Source organism: Puma concolor, chromosome A2 (genome assembly GCF_028749965.1).
Source record: "Puma concolor isolate L17-30 chromosome A2, mPumCon1.1.hap2, whole genome shotgun sequence".
NCBI lineage: Eukaryota > Metazoa > Chordata > Mammalia > Carnivora > Felidae > Puma > Puma concolor.
Window position 1 is genome coordinate 60,625,276 of NC_141668.1, and position 20,867 is coordinate 60,646,142.

Below are 20,867 nucleotides of genomic sequence, written 5' to 3' on the forward strand. Positions count from 1 at the left end.
TGTCTTTTATTTTGTGTTTCTGCCTAAATGGTATTTTATTACAGTCACATCCACTCAGTAGCCCTTCATTACTGAATAAAAAACATTGAGGAGTGCATTTTAAAGCAAATCTTTTTCTTCATACAAATGAGACATCTTTCCATTAGTTCCTTGAAAAGGAGATTAAGTAAAATTTGCTAGCCATATTTTTGTAATTGGAATAATTTTTTCATCCTTTTCAGTTGCTTGCGGGATTAAAAATAAAATATCAGGCTCCATATTTTTTTTTTTTTACAATTCTTTCAGTAGTCAACCTGGAGATTACAATATCTCATCTTAAAGTTACTGCAATCTATTCGAAATTAATACTGCTTATGCAATTTATGGGCCAGCTTAAATTGGATCCCAAATGTACCATTTTCATCATGAAATAGGTTGCTGTTCTGCCTGCTCAACATTATTGCTTAGTGGGTCTGATAGTGCTCCACTTCTGATGAGTAACGTTAGTCAGAGTTGCCTGATGTTCTTTGATCAGATTCTTAGTACTAGGATGGATGCAGTAGCATGCCTAAAACTGCTATTTGAACAATTACTAGCTCTCTGCTGAAGGTGGTATGGCCTTATTCAAGAACCTTTTGAGGCTGCACTGTGCCTTTCTTAGAGTTTGCCAGACTTCACAAATCATCCTTACCTACCATAAATACTTTTAGCACCATGGATTATACCAAGTTATTCTGTTATCTGTTGCTGTATCAAGGACGCTTAAATTACACTGAAATCGGTCAGCTGGAAGCATTAATAATCATTATCTCATATAGTTTCTGTAGGCCGGAAACCCAGGAGCAGCTTAACTGAGTGGTTCTGGCTTGGGGTTTCTCAGGAGGGTGTGGTGCAGCTCTTGGCCTGGGCTGCAGTCATCTGAAGGTTTAATTAGATCTGGAGAATCTGCTCTCATGATGGCTCTTTCTTATGGTTGTTGACAATAGGCCTCAGTCTCTCCCTGGCTTTTTGAAGTTGACCTCAGTTCCTCACCATTGAGCCTCTCCAGAGGATTGTGTAAGTGTCCTCATGACGTGGTAGCTGGCTTCTTGCAGAAGTGATCCAGGAGAGACAACAAGAGAACATTTCAGCTCTTACCGCAACCAAATCTTGTAAGCCATGCACTATAACTTTTGTCTTGCACCACTCGTCTACATCAATGCCCAAATCTCTGGTTTTTCTTTCCCCCAAGTATAATCCTCTGCCAAGGATCATGGCTGAATTTTCAGATTCTGGCTTTGTACAGAATCCTAAGTGCCCACAGGTGAAAGGAGGTTACAGATTCTCAAGGACGGTTCACTATTCCCTCTAGGGCTTTTGTCCCTTGCCTATTTTGATTTCAGCCCCACCTATAGTGCCCACACTGTGGTGGTGTCTCAGCACCACCAGATAGGAGGAAATGTCACTCTGCTCTTTGTAAGCTTTGATCTAGCTCTTTAGCTTAGCTGGGGAAAACCAGCAATGCATTTTGTCTCTCAGTACCAGGCAACTGCTAAAAGCTTTTCTGGTTCCTCTTTCCTCCAGCAGCAGGTTTCAGGATAGGCACAGCTCAGACCACTAGCCCACACGCAGAACTGGCAAATGCCTTCAAAGGTGAGATAAAACAACAATAGACTGGATAAAATAAATTGTGGTATGATCATACAATGGAATACCGTACAGCAATGAGAATGATAGGGCTATTGAGTAAAAGTAATTCAACTTTTGTGATTCCATTTATATGCCTTTCAAAGACACACAATTAATTTATGGTTTAGAAATCATAACAGTGGCTAGGTAATAGGTAATAAGAGTGGTAACAGGAGTGAGGAGGCACTTCACGTGCTGGTGATAGTCTATTTCTTGTTCTAGGACTGCTGTTACCCGCACATGTTCATTTTTTGAAAACTGTTGAGCTGAACATTTAATGATTTGTGTACATTTCCATATACGTGTATTACTTCAGCAAAAATTTAAAATGTGTAGGAATTGTATTATTGGTGTTTCTGTTTACATTTACATATTTCAAATAATATACTAAATATACAATATACTTAATCACAGAGAAGTTTAATGAAGAACTGGAAACCGCTAGGCTTTCTACAGATACCAGGGTTTATCTCAGTGTAATGGTGACCATTTGAGCAGATTCTGTGCCTTTCTCATCAAGGTGTTTTTCCTCTCGTGTTGGAACTGTGTCCCAGTTGAGGGAGGTAATAGCCATAGCTGATCTCTTCATGGACCTTACAAATACAGCATCTTCTGGGTCATCAAACACAGTTCTGCAAAAATGGCAGTCATGTCAGACAAAAAAGTCATTAAGCCAAAGTGAAATTTTGATTTAAACAAATAAATCTTGCCATTTGCAAGAACATGGATGGAACTAGAATGTATTACGCTAAGTGAAATGTTAGCTCAAGAAAGACAAATACAGAATTTCACTCATATGTGGAGTTTAAGAAACAAAACATGAACATAGGGGAAGAGAAGGAAAAATAAGATAAAAACTGACAGGGAGGCAAACCATAAGGGACTCTTAACTATAGAGAACAAACTGAGGGTCGTTGGAGAGAAGTCGGGTGGGGAGATGGGCTAAATGGGCATTAAGGAGGGCATTTGTTGGGATGAGCACTGGGTGTTATATGTAAATGATGAATCAGTAAATTCTACTCTGAAACCATTATTATACTATACGTTAACTAACTTGGATTTAAATTAAAAAATAAATAAGGAAACAACCCCCCCCCCATAAATGCCATATTTTTCTGTGTTATTGGTAGCATAGTACCACTAACAACTCTTCGCTTCTACTGATAAATGACTTTCAGACTAAGGAATGCTATTTTTATTGTTTATATTGTTTATTTTTAAAATACAGTTTTTAAATATATTTGGGATTGGCTATTCCACATTCATATGTTCATGATTTAAAACCAGTGTTAAATGAGATTATTAAACTATTTGTAGATGTCATATGCTTATTAGTATCTTAACTATATTTTATTAGAAAGTTGCTATTTCTCTACATTATGCTATATTTTATTATTTTTTAAATTTTTTGTTAAAAAAATTTTTTTTATTATTTTTGAGAGAGTGAGGGGGAAAGGTGTAGAGGGGAGGGGGGGAAGAAGAGGGTCCAAAGTGGGCTCTGTGCTGACAGCAGAGAGCCCAACATGGGGCTTGAACTCACGTACTGTGAGATCATGACCTGAACCGAAGCTGGATTCTTAACTGACTGAGCCACCCAGCTGCCCGTACATTATGCTATATTTTATAAGTGTTCTTGGCAATAATATTTTTCAATCCTGAATCCAAAGGAAAAAAAATACCTAAGTGTAAAATTTAAAAAGAATTAATGACTTTAAAATTCATCAATGTTCTTGAATTTGAAATGTTTTTCATAGTTTAATGAAGTATTTACTTTTGAAAATATAAATTCCCATGAATATAAAATGTTAATCTACATATCTGCTTTCACTGAACATATTTAGAGGAACATTAAACATTTGTAATTTGCTAATAATTCTTAGGTTTTATTTTTTATGCACCAAATCAGCTTTTCATTTATTTCTGGTTATAATAATAATATTAAAAACCTAAATATGTAAAATATGAATAAATAGCTTGAACTTATTTATCACAGAAAGACAGAAGTTTTTCTCATCTATTGAAGAGTTAGTCGTTTTTTAACTCATTAAAATCTATTTGGGAAATGAAGATAATTTAAAGTCAATACAATTATGAAATAATTTGATAATAAAAGTAAAGTTAAAAAAATCACTTACTTGTCCACATTATTCGCAAATGAAAAACCTATAAAAAAAATACATTTCTAAGTTAGTATTTTCCAAATAATTATTCAGCTTTTTAAAACAGTAAAACTGTGCTATAAAGGAAAAGTCTAGAGCACAACTCTCTGATTTTTGAATGACCATTTAGATAAATAATTCAATCCATCAAAAATGCCTTGACGCTTGAGCTCAAATTGAACTTTTCTTAGTTATAGTGCCTTAGGTTTGCCTTAGGTTTGAAGCAAGTTCTTTAATTCAATACAGTTCTCAAAACTCTGAGAACAGAATGCTTAATCAATTAAGTTACCAGTGGAATCCAAGTGAGGATTTTTGTAATTATGATATTGAGTCTCATGTGCAGAAAGTGATCCTTTTTCTCAGATAGACACATGAATCTATAAATGGACTACCAGACCAAATGAGGAGAACTATTTAGGGCAGTTTAAACCTTTTGAATTCTTGGCATTAACTTCAAAGAAATAGAATAAACAAATCCTAGATCACAAGAATCTCCATCTTCCCTAGCTTTGGAGCTCAAAGGCTAGTCCACAAAGCCGGGATTTCTTATGGTATCTTCCAGAGACTGTCATTGCTTTGTTCATTCCTCTCCAGAGGCCTGGTGCCAGGCCAGACGTGGAATGTACCAGCACCTGTTGGGCCACCAAAGCCCACAATACCACAAGCAGCAGGGAGCACATAGCCCCTGCCTTAGAGGAGTTCATGGAATTGTTCCCTTCACAAATGGCTGATCATTCCATTTCTGATTTCCCCAGTCTCTCTTGCTGCATTTTTTTTAAGAATTTACATTTTACTTACTCACTTATTTATTTATTTATTTATTTATTTATTTATTTATTTATTTATTTATTTATAAGTAATCTCTATACCCATCATGGGGCTCGAACTCACGACCCTGTGATCAAGAGTCCTGTGCTCTTCTGACTGAGCCAGCCAGGCACCCCTTCTATATGTTTTAATTATAAAATGCTCATTTTGCTGATAATGAATATAAACTAGAAAATAGTAGAAAGTGAAATCTTCCTTTGATCTTTCTCATTCCTCTTACCAGAGGGATCACTATTAAGAGTTTTGTATGTAGATTTCCAGCCTCCTATGTGCATACACATGTGTACTCACATATGTGAACTCAGTTCCAATTTTGTCATACTCTGCATTTTATTAGTCCATGATGCATTTTTCTTATACTCAATACCCCATGGAATAATTCTAAAGTGCAATGGTTCATGTTGTAGGAATGTTCCATCACTTAATATTCTTCTATGAAGGACCATTCGGTGTTTTCATTTTTTCTTTTACTTAGAATGTTTCATTGAGCAGCTTTATACATAAATCTTTGTTTTTATGTGCAAATACTTTTGCAAAAGAGGCTTCAAATTTAAATGCTGTTTTGAATGGTTTGCACATTTTATATTTGGTGGATGCTGCCATATGGCCAAGAAGGTTAAACTAATTTACACTCCCACCAATAATTTATAAGTTGTGCTTTTTTCTCCCTTAATCTTTACTAACCTTCTCAACGTTTGCATATCTGCAGGACGAAATTGATATCTCATTGTTTTATTTTCCATTTATTTGCTCACTAGTAAGGCTGATGATGAGACATCACATTTATTTCCTTCTCTAAATGTCTTGTTCATAGCTTTTTTCACTTTTTTTTTAAATTTGGAGTTTACAAATTGATTTATAGGAACCCTTTAATATAATAGGAATTAGCTTTTGCCTATTGTATATATTGCAAAGATTTTCTTTTAATTTTGTTCCTATATCATATAATGGTTGTCATTTTTATGTAGTTTAAATCTGTCAACTTTTCATTTTTATGGCCCTGAGTTTTGTGTAAAGCTTTGATTGTACTTCGTCTCCTTGGGATTATAAAAGTTTTTTTTTCCCCCCATGTAATTTTCAATTCATTTATATTTAGATATTTAATCTCTCTGGAATTTATTTTTCCTTATGATGTCTCCCGAAGAAAGTGGTTTTTGTTTATTTCTTTGGCGCAGGACTGCTCCGTGGCACAACTCCAGTGGCCCCCAGTCATGGCTTCCAAAACCTGCTCTGCTGACTGTTGATTTTTGCCTTCACAAATTCTTCTGACTCTGCAGTTTTCTCAATTGCCAACCAATCTCGAGTTCTCACATTGACCCTTGGTACCTCTCTGAGGCTTCATGCACAAATAGCACTTGGCATTTGCTTTCCTGGATGTGCCTCATGTCGTTGCTACTCAGAGTCAGAGATGTTTTTAAGGCCTGGATTCCCAAGGCTTCGATCGCCCAGCTCAAAAGTTTTAATTTTTACTTTTGTCTGGATTCTGGCCTCCCTGTCTTATATCTGGATTCACCCACTCTGGTGAACTATCCGTTTGCTAAATAGTCTACATGAATTTTGTTGTTGTTGTTGTTGTTTTCTTCTTCTCTCTTCCTGAGTAACACGCCTCAGCTGCTAGGCCTAGGCTCTGGGACATCCTCCTCAGCTTGGTCTTAGCCCTGCAGTTCCATCTTGTTTGGGGCAGAAGAGCAAATACAGAAATCCAGCAGTTTTACTTAGACCACTACTAGTCATTTAAAAATGTTATTGGTATTTTCATTTATTTTAATCTCCCTTAATGTCTGTCCCTATTTAGGTAGTTGGTGGGAAATCCCCCAATGTCTACTTCCTTAAAGCTGTATAAAAGCCCACAGCGTTTTGATTCTGAAGTTATTGGTGATCATGCAATAAGCATGATAGTTAATGGAAATCGGTGCATGTCTTTTACCCATTTTACAAGGATGGATAGGTGGCATTTGAAGAAACTACAAGTTGACTTTACTTCTCAAGCTGTTAGAATATAATTGGTTTCTTTCCCAGTATAAGGTTAAAGATAATGAAATCAAAACGTGGTGTTAAAATTACCTTATGAACAATTTTAAGTATGGTTTCTTCCCAGTTAAAGAATTCAGAGTCCTAAATGTGCATGTCACAGCAAGATGAGATTTATATCAAAACAAATACAGAAACTATAAAACTGTAAGACATATTTTAAAAAACTTACATAGTGGGTTTTATTAGTTTCATTGTACATGTTTAGTTATTAAGATAAGCTAAAGTAAGCCAGGCTAAAGTATTGGGCTAAAAATACTATTGAGTTGCTCTGATATATTGGCATTTTGTAGGAAATGAGTAGATTAGGGTCATCCTAAGTTTTAGGAGGGCTATAGGTAGCATAGCTATGAATTCAGAAGAACAACTCTCAGGTGCAGTGAAACACTCTCCGTATTCTTTCTTCCTCTGATTTCATTTTTGGAGGTTTAAAATGAAAAGTAATAAAGAGAACAAAAGGATAATAGTTTTTTTCTGCAATCTCGTTGCACTAAAGAAAGGTAAAGTGCTAAGGGTAGTGTTCAACCGTCTTCCTCATACTTGTAATAACAGTAGCGCTGAAAAACAGATGGAATGTCTTACATTGTTTTTAAGAGTGTGTTACCTATTTTTAAGAGTGGAGATTTTCTATCCAGAGATTCACTTCCTGCCATAGCATGGCTCACTTGCACTAATCTGATAACATTCAGTTTGGGTATCTTACATGAAGTGAAAGAAAAACCTAGGAGGAGACTAATAGAACAGTTCAGTTTTTATCACGTCCTTCATATGTGTCAGATCAGGTGGTGGCAGTGTGTGTATATAATGAGTGTGTGTATAAGAGTCGTGACAGCCAGAGGAAGATATTGTCTGTTTTAAAATATCTTTAAAATATCCCTAGTTTTAAAAATCAGAAAGCTGAAACAAATTAGGGTCAAGATTAATAAAACTTCTACTTACTAGCACAGCTGGTATTCAAACCTAGGGGGAATCTGATCCCAAAGCTTGTGTTCTTGCCTCTATGCTAGTTGTTCTCTAACTGGGGTGTGTATCAGAGTCACCTGAAAGGCTTGTTAAAACAGCTTTCTGGGTCCCATCTTTGAGTTTCTAATTTAGTCGATCTCTTTTGGGACAAGAATTTGTATTGGTCACAAGTTCTTATGCGATGTTGCTGTTACTGGTTTAGGAACCACACTTTGAGAACCACTGCTCTACACTCTACTGCATCTAGAACATGTCCTATGGACATTTCTTCCATTCTCTGGGACATGCAGTGGGTAAAGGGACAAGTTTAATGACATCTTGTGGAAACAGTCATACAAATTGATGCATTCTACAATTTAACTGGCCTGGTCCCTAAAAGAGTCATGGAAACAAATTGCAAAATTTTTAAATTTAAAAAGAGTAAAGGTCCATAACAACCACATGTTGTTAGGAAATTTAATTGGATTCTAGTTTGAAAGAGCAGCTATAGCAGCCATCTTGGAACAACTGGGAACATTTGAATATGTATTATTATGTATTAAATAGTATGAGTACACTCATAGTTAGTTTTTTAGGTATGATAATGTCATTGGGGCTATATAGAAGAATGCCCTTATTTTTAAACTTAGAGGCTAAATTATTTAGAAGTGAAGAGTTGTGATACCTGTTACTGAAACATCTAAATGGTTCAGTGGTATTTTGAGGCTTTCCAGTTAACATGGAGATTGGGGATGGCCAATCAGATGTAAGTAGAAGCTTCTGAGGAGGTCGTTCTTGAATAAAAAGGCAAAGCCTCATTTATGAAGGGTGGTGAATCTGACAGAATATTAACAATTATTGAATATGTAAGTGACATTCTTTCAACTTTTCCTATGTTTTGAAATTTTCAAGTGACATTCTTTCAACTTTTCCTATGTTTTGAAATTTTCACATTAAAAAGTTGATAGGAAAGTCTTAATTTTGCCATTCTTTTCCTCTTGCTCATTTAAAAAAATGTTTTATTTTTGATAGCATGTGCAAGCATGAGTGGGGGAGGGGGAGAGAGAGAGAGAGAGAGGGAGACAGAGGATCTGAGGCCAGCTCTGTGCTGACAGAAGAGAGATGGATGCAGGGGTCGAACCAGGGAACTGTGAGATCATGACCTGAGTTGAAGTTGGATGCTTAGCTGACTGAGCCATTCAGGTATCCCTCTTGCTCATTTTTGACTAGCTTAGCTAGTTGTAGAATTTTTGGTTGACAATTACTTTTCCTTAGCATTTTAAAAGCATTGGATCTGGGGTACCTGGGTGGCTCAGTCAGTTAAGCATGTGACTTCGGCTCAGGTCATGATCTCGTCGTCCATGAGTTCGAGCCCCGTGTCGGGCTCTGTGCTGACAGCTCAGAGCCTAGAGCCTGCTTGAGATTCTGACTCCCTCGCTCTCAGCCCCTCCCCCGCTCATGCTCTGTCACTCTCTGGCTCTCAAAAATAAATAAACATTAAAAAATTTTTTTCTTTTTTAAAGGCATTGGATCACTGTCTTCTGACTTCCATAATTGCAGTTGGGAAGTTTATTGTGAATCTATAACTTATTATGTTATAGGTAATCTACATTTTCATTCTATTTTTAGATCATTTTGCCTTTGGTGTGGATTTTTGACATTGTTGTATGTTATTTATGTCTTTGGATTAATTTTCTATGGTAAATCTAAAGGTTCATATCATTTGTCAAATTTGGAAAATCCTCAGTTGTTATCACCTCAAACATCAACTTATGCCCAATTTCTCTATTGTTTTCCTTCAGGATTACTAAACTGATGCTGGACCTTCTGTTTCTAATGTCTCCTTGTCTCAACAGCTAATTAATATTTTCTATCTCTTGCTTTCTCTATACTACATTCTGGGTAATTTCTTCAAAATCTTTTTCCATTTTAATATTTTTTTCCTTCATTTCTAGAAATTTTTTTTTCTTTTTTTTTGCTCGTGGTTTTGCAAATCTATGTCATCTCTTTGGCACAGTGTCATGAGTAAAAGGGTTTTGTCTTTGCATCTTTTTTGTACCTCCTTGTGAGGCCTGGCTGTATAGCAGTCACCTTGTAACCATAAATCACACTATGAATAGAACAAAAGATAGATGTATTCTTAAATACTGATGATATCATTGAACTTTGCACTAACCCTAAACACCCTCTCTTTGTACTATTTGCTGTGTGAGAAAAATCTCTATTTGCTTAAGTCAGTGAAGTTGGATTGCTGTTACATGTAAGAAATTAATTTCTAACGAAACATCACTGAAAATATTCAAATTCTACTTGTGTATAATGAGTGTGTGTATATGAATCCAACCTAAATAGTAACAGTGATTATTTCTGGGTGAAGGAATTGTAGATGATCTTTATTTCTTCTTAATATTTTTGCCATATTATCAACAACTTATAGCTTTAATTGGTGAAATTGTCCAGTGATAGTGGTAATAATAATAAACAAAGCTTATTTACTGAGCCTTTTATACTCACTAGATACTAAAGGAAGAATTTCAAGGTAATATCTCATTATTATCACATTACCTCATTTAATATACATAAACAGATAAAATTGCATATCACTTTAATTGGACTAATAAAATTGGAGAATATTTATTCACCATGTAGGGGCTTAGCTTATTGTCAATTGCAGCCATTATTATTATAATCAAAGTAACCAAAAGTCTGAGGAATTTTAATTTCATTTTTCTTCTGTTTTCAAAATACCTGGAGGTATTCTCTGAGCTGGTTTTTGCTTAAATGGTGATCTAGGATTCCAGGAGGCATCTACTTTTCCTCTGAATGCTATTGATTGAACAATATGAGCCTTTTTGTGATTAAAAATGGTGATCATTGATCTTCTTTCCTTCTCTGTAACTTCTGACAAATGCAAATAGTAATGTTACTTCGTAGCATTATAGAGAAGCAGAGAGATTCAGAAGATAATTGAACACTTGGAAAAATGTGTTTATCTGAACTATGTCATATGTGAACATCCTGTCAGAACTGCGAAGGGCTATCACAGTTATTTCCTTGGAGGTAAAAGAGGCCCCCTAAAGGGTAAAATGTAACATGGTGAGGTTATTTTTGTGGTTCATATAAATGGACATACTAGTTCATCTACAATGTCTAAAGGTGTATTCACAAAGAAATTATCATTGATTATATATGTCTTAATATATATATTTACAGGATTTCAAAGAAAACGATTGTTAGAACTTAAATAGGCCTTAAGAGATTTAGTCCATTTCTCTCATTTTTGAGAGAAAACACTAAAATGCTGGGGATAAATGATTTGGCATCCAACACATTTATGTCAAAATCAGGGCAAGGAGACCAATCCTTATGCTCAGTTAGATGGCCTTTTCAATACAGTGATCAAGAGAAATAATTCCTAAGCTAGGGAAAATTTCAGAGCAAGCATTTTGAAAATAAATAATTGAAAGTCCATTTATAAAGAAAATTATTTTCAAAGACTTTCAGCATTTTTAAGCTAGTGAACTAGAAGACTGCCTTTCACTTATTTCTCTGCAAGAGGTGTCCTTACGATTTCGATCAAGCAACTCTACTCCTGGAAGGTGGTAGATTATATATAAACGGTACAGGTTATATTGGCACAAAGGGTTTTGGTAGAGACCTGCAAAGAGAGAATCCAAGTTAAGATGTCAGATTTCAAAACAGGTTTCATGTATCACTTGCTAAAATATGGTAAATTGCAGAATTAATACGAAACATAAGAACATGTAAAACTCTGCTCCATGGACCAAACCAATGGCCCCACTAAAAACTCACTTTTCAGAGCGGCCCTTTTTTTCCCATTTGTTAAATACACTCATCCAACAAATATTTCCTGAGTGCTTACTGTATACTAAGAATGGTCCTAGGTGTTGGGGACATAGCGTCTACCCCATCTACCACAAATGATGAAAATTTTAACATGGCCATAAGTTAATTAGCAAAGAAACGACAAGATATCAGCTCTGCGGAGGCCTTAATGCTGTTGTCTGCTGAAGTATTTGTTCCCTCGGTTCTCTTCTAGTCTCAAAGGTCACAAAGGTAGCTGTGTGGAGACGGGCAGAGATGCAGTACACTGATCTAATATCGTGTTCTTCCTCCACTTTAAACCATTGCACGCAGTTCACATTACATAAATACCAGTGGCGGCTTCAGAGCTCACCAGGAGCAGAGCTGAACAGGTGCTGATCTTGCGTCTTGTTTACCTCTGGCCAGAAGCACGTGCTTCTGATTTCCTTTATGCAGGTGCTGCGATACCTAATGAATCATGCTATCTAGTACAGTGGCCGGAGGTGGGAGGCAAGCGCATGTGGAAGAGCTCCTGGCGTTTCTGACGTCACATACTTTAGACATCAGCGTGCAGGTGCATTTAAAAAATTTTTCAACTAAAGTGAGAGTTTTATTTTCGTGGAAAGAGTGAAGTATCTTCCCTCTTCTTCCCTAGGTGCGTGAAACAGGGTTACTTTAATACAATGTGAAAGAAAGCTTTCATGATTTCCACTTGAATATCTTTAGCTACTGGATTCTGCCAACGTGCAATTTCTAGAAAAACACTTCGGGAAGATACATGTGGTGAGGAGAACCACTAGGTGGCAGTAGTAGAAAGAGTTCCGGCCGTTGTGCGACTACATCGCTATCACAAAATGGTGCTCGTGTACCGTACATGTTAAATTTAGGAGTAGTGCTCTAGCATTGGACTGTAAAATACAGAGACGCTTGATAAAAGCATGAAAACCTTAAGCATCGTAAGCCCAGGAAAGAACAGTTGGCAAACATGAAGAAGGTGGGGGAGTGCTTCAAAGACAATGAACTATTTTGATAAAAACTGAAAAAGTTGATCATCTGGATGTTTTCCCTGTAGGTTATAAAACATTTTGATATTTATCATATAAACACAAACTTTTCTGGCTAATGAAACCATTACATGTAGCTATTCCCTGTGGAAAACTTGAGCTTTACAGGGACTTAAAGTAGGCAATGGAAGACACCTGGTACATAATAAACAGAAGCAATCAGAATGAGGAAGGCATAAAAGAAAATGTAGATCCAGGAGCAACAAAGAATTTAAAAGAAAGGAAATATGTATGCATTGGGGGAAATAAGAGGAAAAAATGAAACGGAAAATTTTCAAGATTTCTTGAGTGACAAAAATGGTTTAAATTGTTAACTTGAAAGGAATTTAAAGTGGTAACAAATAATTATTACTACTGAACAGGGAATAGGACAGATGTACATTAAACCAGTAATAAGGACAGGTTTTAAAAGATCCACAGAGATCATGCATTGGAGCCAGAAAGAGAAAAGAACATCCTTCAAGGATGTAAAAGCAAAACACAATTGTTTTTAATGAGAGTTTAGGAGGAAGAAAAAGTCACAGATGCTTCAGTGCGGAAGCCTATTCTTTGGTTACCGTGTTGGAGAATCACATCTGATGCTTCATAACCCTATCGTACATTAAAGGGGGGGGGGGGGGGGGAGATAGTCTGCCGTCGCCTGTGATGTAAATCGAAAATGTAGCTATAACGTTTCCTCTTGGTACACCTTTCCCATTCTCTTTTCCCTCTGAGAACATTCCTATTTCATTTCTTTTGGCTTTTTTTCCTAGACTTCAGTTAAGTAACTTCTTTATGTAAATTGAAAACCAAGCTTCAGCTCAACAAAACATACAATTTAGATTTACTGCTGTTAGATTACTTATAAAGAAGGTGTCTCAATACTGAAGACTTGATGCGTTCATTGTGGCTCACCATTTATCTCATTCTAAAGTAAAATCTAGGTGACAGCAAGTCAGAACGCTGGGCTCTTAGCCCAGCCTCTGCTTAAATTAACTTTAAAAAATAGAATTAAATCGTTTGAGAGGCATTTCATCTTTACGATTTTTCACTTTGTTTTTCCTTGCTGTTAAGTTTTAGAAAGAAGCAATCTTATTTCCAAACTCTTTTTCCCCCCCTCCATACTATTAAACACTCAACATTTTGGATTTATGAGTTTGGGATTGATGCTGTAAAATTACCATAAATTAAGTTTCTAAGATATGAAATCAGTTTCCTGTGTCTGAAAGTTCTGAAAGCCTTCCATGATGTATGGGTACATTCCTTTAGAAACTATGAAGCAAAATTGCTTACACTTTCACTTTCAATAGGTTAATACTATTTAATCCACTTTCCCTCTAGGCTACTTATAGAGTACACCTCGGTGGCGCCAGCAGTGTCTTGCTTATCTTAATTTGGGATTCTGAGTCTCAGCAATTTACATCTATCCAATAATATATCAAAATGTCTTTACTACCTTACTGCACAGCTTGAATTACATGAGTCACATGTACGAAGCTACTCCTTGAAACAGAAGAGAAAAAAGTTATCTAAATAATTGGCTTCAGTTAATTTTTTAAAACTTTTAAAGCTAAATTGAAAACCGTCATTTAAATGAACATTAAGGGTTTTAAGACCCCCTTTGAAGAAAGTTGATGTGATTAATAATGTACCAACATGTTCACTTAATAGATGGGGAAAATGATACAGGGAAGTTAAAAGCAGTTATGTTCTGTGTCTGTGCAGAACAGCCTGCAGAAGCGAGTTCAGCTGGCAATGGTCACACACTAAGATTCTGAGGTTCTGGCTCAAGGTTACCTAGCAAGGGCAGCATCTCCGTTGTTTACCACCATCTTTAACAAGATCTGTGGGCCACTGCACACCACATGCTCATATTGAATATGGAAATCATCCCTGATTATTAAAAGGCAAACCTGGACTAAAGTAGGGGATGAAGACAGTAGAGGGGTCAGAATATTCTCTTCTTCAAGACAAACAGCAAAGACCCAGTTGGCTCTTGTTATTGGGTGGATTGTTTTGTTTTGTTGTTTGGGAGGGGTGGTCCTGATGGGGTTTGGAGGGGTGGCAGGCGTTCGGAGCTGATGGCCAAGAAAGAATTTTTGAAGACATTTTTGGTGCAAAAAGGTGATTTTTATTAAAGCTCGGGAACAGGACCTGTGGGCAGAAAGAGCTGCACTGGGGTTGTGAAGAATGACTGTTTATAGACTGTGGAGTTGGGAGAGATGAAGTCAGGAGGAAGTTTCTTAAAGGGTTTCCATATGCTAAAGAAGGTTCATTTACTGGAGGCCTAGCTTTTGTCAAGCTGAGGTCGTTTTTTCCTCTAGCAAAGCTTAATCATTGAGACGGTAGGGAGTTCCTGGAGAAGGCTATCGATAAGATTGCTTTTTTTTTTTTTTTTTTAATTTACTAAGATATTTGTAAACTGATGGAGACTGTTAGTGTAACTGTTTGTTTTCTGCCCTTTCCTTTGTTCTTGGGCAGCTGGGAGTGCCTGGGGAATGTCACATCCCACCTGGGGGCCCAGGTGGTGTAGGTGGTGTCAGCTTGCCTTACACTCCCTCATCAATCCCACTTGAGCCATTTCAGATAGAGGCTCGAAGGCAGAGGCCATCAAAATCATAGCCCCACCCTGATCTCAGTGTCCCTCTTCAGCCCCTGTCTGTTTGCCATCTGCAGTGGACAGGGGCCAAGTGGAAAAGGATAGAAAACGTTGAAGATGGAGTCTGAAGAAAATGGAGACCATCTCTTGAAAGGGTCACTCTGTCTCTAATGGTGAATCCATAAAGGGCTTCTGGGAAGCAAATCTTAAAAATTATGCAATGCTGGGGCGCCTGGGTGGCTCAGACGGGTTAAGCGTCTGACTTCAGGTTCATGAGTTCGAGCCCCGCGTTGGGCTCTGTGCTGACAGTTCAGAGCCTGGAGTCTGCTTCTGATTCTGTCTCCCTCTCTCTGCCCTTCCCCTGCTCATGCTCTGTCTCTCTCTATCTCTGTCTCTCTCCCAAAAATAAATAAACATTAATAAAAAAGTATTTAGAAACTTACGCAATGCAGGTGTCTGAATGTACTTCCCAATAGTGGAGCTTAACGAAACAAAAAAATTGAGAGAAATGATGAGAGTGAAAGTTTAGGAACAGCAGAATGTAAGTATTTTGTGGCTGCTGCTGGTGGTGTTTTCTTGCTGTGTGCTGGGAGAGAGGCAGGGGGACTGAAGGTCAGGGAACATCATTAGCCAGAAAATGGGTCTTTGAAACACGTAGCTCCTGATTTAGAAAGAGTTCACAGAAGGGAGGGAAGAGGAACATGGAGCTGGAGAGGGAGGGTGTGGAAAGGTAGACCGCCTGGAGAGAAGAGGTGGGGCCCTCCTGACTCAGCCTGGAAGTCAGGAATTCCAGTTTCCAGGACCTCACACTCGGCAGCTGGGGTAGGCCTCCCTGAAGCTCCGGGCCCTGTGTCTCCTGGGCCATCTCTTGGCAATCCTCCTCTTAAACGCCAAAGGAGGGGAAAATGCCGAAAAGGATTAGAAGTTTCCCCTCCAGGCTATTTTCTCACCCTCTGAAGAACTTGTAACTGGAGTGGAATAATAACAACACTTTAGCATTTTATACGGTTTTACAACTTGAAAAGGCAAAAATGTTAACACTTGAAAATATATGGATCTCTCATTTTAATTAATGAGCTGAATCTAATCTGTGATTGCAAATGAGGCTCAGAGAAACTTAATCTGAGCACATTACTGCACAAATGCAATTAGTAGTCTAGTACGTGTGAGACTTTTTCCCATATAATATCTTCAACCAAAATGGGGCAAGTGTTCAAAGTGTGCATATTTGCTACCAAAGCTTTTCTACAAATGTTTTATTTTTGGGTAATTGGACATAGCATTCTCTCCCTTTCAAGAAATGATCCCACTACAAGATTCTCATTTGGAACAATTGTAGTCGTGTAACTTGAATTAGATGGCCATGACTGTAAGTAGAGGTCTCTTCAACTGTTGTGACAGGAAATGATAAGGACATTATACGACCAGGCTGGCCAACCTAAAGAACTAGAAAAGGCAACCCCACCTCAGGGCTGACACAACTCTATGCTCACATACTTGCTTAACAAGGGAGACGCAGGCTGGATTTCAGACTCCACTCACTTCTGCACCAAGCACTTTGTTCAGGGCATAATCCTGTTGACTCCGATAAGACAACCTTGATTGGTAACTTCCAAATCTTGTCTTGTAAAATAAATCTGCTTAAATTATTGAGTTCTTACATTTAGCAAATTGTCCATTTAGTTGCACATCAAGTTCCTTCCACTCTCTAAGAAATATTTAGGCTGAAAGTTATAAAACCATAAGCTCCAGACGGGGTCTTTTTTGTTTACTTTTGTGTTTCCGTGTAGCAGAGGGTCATATAGTGAATGCATGATAAATATTTATTGAATGAATGAATGAATAAATAAATGGTGTGAATGGATTTATTAAACAAGTGAATTTATTAAACAAGTGAATGGATTGATGCTAAACAAAGAAACAAGGCATGAATTTAAATGTTAACATTTCTTAGGAGTTTGGTTAAGTCTCTGAGACCTGTGTGCCCACCATTAAAGGGGAAATCATTCTAATCAGATCATAGGATTTCTGTGAAGATTTAAATGAGACTATGATAAGAAAGCATATTCTCAACAGGAAAGACATTCAAATATGTTGTGATTATAATGATTATTATTTAAAATGTCATTTTTTTAAAAAGTAGGCTTCCTGTCCAGCACAGAGCCTAAAGCAGGTCTTGAACTCAAGATCCTGAGATTAAGACCTGAGCTGAGATCAAGAAGTCGTGTGCTTAACTGACTGAGCCACCCAGGTGCCCCAAGTTGTTTTTCAAATCTATTTACAACTTAGCAGAATTTTCTAGACTGCATGCATCTCAATTCATTATGTAATTTACATAAACCACATTAATACCATTTTTGTTTTTATTGCTGCTTCAAAATAACATTAATGTCAAGAAATTCTTTTTCAAAACATGTCTGACAGAGTTAGCTTACTATTTCAGACAATCTTAAGGGCTAGCTATTAGCCCATTTTATGGAAAAATGAAGGTAAGTGAGAGTTCCAGATCAGTCGTTTAATCCCAGAAACATTTGTTCCTCACAAAAGGGCCAGATAATTCCAATATGCAGGCCAATCCTGACTATTTCACAGACCTTATCACATTTCATAAATAAGCCTGGAGTTATTTGCATGTTAAAAGATGTCTGAGGGGGCAAGACTGCCATGTTGCCAGCTCCAGGGGACAGCATTCAGTGTGTAGGCAATATCAATGCGCCCCTTGGACCTGTGCTGTGCAAGAGCTCTGAGAAGAACAAGACAGGAAGTAACCAAAGATGATGAAAACCTAAATAGAGGAAGCAGAAAAGAAAGGGTGGTGATAGATATGTACTAACTAGTGAGTGGGTGAGGATAATAAGGGAGGGCAAATGGTCTTGACCAACTGCCCAGTTTGTGGCCCGAGTTGGTGTGCTGAGGGGAGGGATGGGGTGTAGGAGTCAACTTATATTACTGTTTGTTTCCTAAACATCTGTCTTCAACTTCTTTCCAAAGGGAAAATCAACAAGATTTTAGATTAACAATGACAACAACAACAAAACATAGAGCTCACATGAACTTGGTGTCATTTTAACATTGGGGTTTGAACAACCTACCTATGAGCACCTAAGTCATTTTTCCCCAATACAGTAGGTGTAACTGATTAGCACTGAAAATATATGAAAACTTTAATTACTCTATGAATTGATCTGATCAGAATCTCCACCATCAACACCATTGTACACATACTCAAAACACTGTTTCAGGCAAGTCTGAGAAATAAATAGAAAATAAATAGGAAAAAAACACATCAACTTCACGACATTATGTAAACAAGTCTCCAAACTCTAAAGTTTGAAAGCCCACTCATTGGGCTGAGTGTCTTTTCCCTTGGTACACCCAAAATAATTTGTCTTCTGTTCTACCTGTGTACAGGTTATTTACCCTTCAAGAGTATAAGCTTATTAGGAATGCAAGCCGGTGCAGCCACTCTGAAAAACAGTATGGAGGTTCTTCAAAAAACTAAAAATAGAACTACCTACGATCCAGCAACTGCACTACTAGGTATTTATCCAAGGAACACAAGGATGCTGTTTTGAAGGGACACATGCACCCCCATGTTTATAGCAGCACTGTCCACAATAGCCAAAGTATGGAAAGAGCCCAAATGTCCATAGACAGATGAATGGATAAAGAAGATGTGGTATGTATACACACACACACACACACACACACACTGGAGTATTACTCGGCAATCAAAAAGAATGAAATATTGCCATTTCATGGATGGAACTGGAGGGTATTATGCTAAGTGAAATTAGTCAGAGAAAGACAAATATCATATGACTTCACTCATATGAGGACTTTAAGAGACAAAACAGATGAACATAAGGGAAGGGAAACAAAAATAATATATAAACAGGGAGGCGGACAAAACAGAAGAGACTCAAATATGGAGAACAAACTGAGGGTTACTGGAGGGGTTGTGGGAGGGGGTAGGGCTAAATGGATAAGGGGCATTAAGGAATCTACTCCCGAAATCATTGTTGCACTATATGCTAACTAATTTGGATGTAAAGTTAAAAAAATAAAATTAAAAAAAATAGTATGAGCTTATTGAGCAAGAACTATGTATTATTTATTTTTCCAACCCATTTCACACTGTCTTCCACTACGTAGGTCACCTCCTTCCGGGGGGTGATTCAGTATACATGAATGAAATTTTCTGTTCACCCACTGGAAAGCTTTAAAAATTTTTAATTTTTTTGGTGTCAGCTTTATTAATATAATTCGCATGCCACATACCACTCATTGTTAAGTATTCAATTCATGTTTTTTAGTATATTCAAAGAGTTGTGCAACCATCATCACAGTTGATTTTAAAACATTTCATCACACCCAAAAGAACCCCTAATTCTTTAGCTATCACTCCCCAGTCCCCCCTTTCCCTCCCAGCAGTGGACAAACAGAAATCTATTTAAAAATAGTGAAACTGGGGCGCCTGGGTGGCGCAGTCAGTTAAGCGTCAGACTTCAGCCAGGTTACGATCTCGCGGTCCCTGAGTTCGAGCCCCGCGTCGGGCTCTGGGCTGATGGCTCAGAGCCTGGAGCCTGTTTCCGATTCTGTGTCTCCCTCTCTCTCTGCCCCTCCCCCGTTCATGCTCTGTCTCTCTCTGTCCCAAAAATAAATAAACGTTGAAAAAAAAATTAAAAAAAAAATAGTGAAACTCTCAGTGTTGTTATCACAATAGATGTATGTATTCTGGACACATCATATAAATGGAATCACATAATATGTGCAAACATTTATATTTTAAATAAAACCAAACGTACAGGTGTAAACATGTAAATCTTTTGTCACTTTCATCATTTCCCTTTGACATGCCATCTCAATTCTCCAAAAAATGTTTTCCACCTGTTATTCTTTCAAAAACATATTTTTAAAACGAATAAGATTTAGTCTTCTTTTCAGGAATATTTAAGTATTTAGTTATACCACTGATCTAATTGAAACTTAAAAAATGCAACCTTTCCTGTGTTAGTACTATTTCAACTTATGGCCATATAAATATACAAATGAATACTTAGGCTCTTCAGATTGAGCATTCCCTTTAATTCCTTCACTGTTGCGTCAATGTCCGTTAGCTCATTGTGGTGTAGCAGGAGGATATGCAATGAAGGTAGAGAGTGCAGGCCTGAAAAACATTATTTTGTACAAAATTTTAAATGCTTTTAATGCTAATTAAACATGCTAATTAAACAAAAGCAAAGAATACATTTCAGCTGGTAAAAGGAGTCACTACTAATGATGTGAATTGTCATTGAGAATACAACAAAACATAAGAATTTGAATGATTGAGTGTGATGTGGGAATGTAGAGTCAATTTCTTCCCACTGTTATTGTTTTACCTTTTTTCCTGTAGCTATCATTTTTCTGTTTGATTTCAGAGAGGTTATTTTCTTTACTCTTCTTCTTATTGTTTTGTTTTGTCACTGTTACTTAGGTTTATAAGGCCAAACAAGGGAATAATTACTCATTTGAATTGGTACTTTCCCCGAAATTGCGCAGCTAAATATTTTCTTCACACAATAGGAAGAATATTCACATTACTTTTGTTGATTCTAAATTTCACATTTCCCCGCATTTTTAGCATAAATGAAAGTGGGTTGTGTCTTTACTATAGCCACATCATAGTTGAATTGGAAGATTTTCTTTCTTCACAGTACATGAAATCATGGTGGATCTTTTTTTTTTTTTTTAATGTTTATTTATTTATTCTGAGAGTGTCTGTGTGCAAGCAGGGGAGGGGCAGAGAGG

At 37.1% G+C, this 20,867-nt stretch overlaps 1 protein-coding gene across 2 annotated transcripts in view; it reads right to left on the minus strand.

The window, feature by feature from the left end:
* Positions 1-2,048: 2,048 nt before the first annotated feature.
* Positions 2,049-20,867, minus strand: part of LRRC72 (leucine rich repeat containing 72) — a 42,261-nt gene continuing 23,442 nt past the window's right edge. The window contains exons 5-9 of one of the 2 annotated variants that reach the window (XM_025929930.2): positions 20,134-20,244; positions 11,176-11,265; positions 10,356-10,508; positions 3,783-3,810; positions 2,049-2,279 (exon numbers count right to left, since the gene is read on the minus strand). In XM_025929930.2, coding sequence (XP_025785715.2) covers positions 2,114-2,279; positions 3,783-3,810; positions 10,356-10,508; positions 11,176-11,265; positions 20,134-20,244 — 548 coding nt within the window. In that variant the 3' untranslated portion in view covers positions 2,049-2,113. The remainder of the gene's footprint in view (positions 2,280-3,782; positions 3,811-10,355; positions 10,509-11,175; positions 11,266-20,133; positions 20,245-20,867) is intronic. The other variant, XM_086694931.1, reaches the window with a different exon arrangement.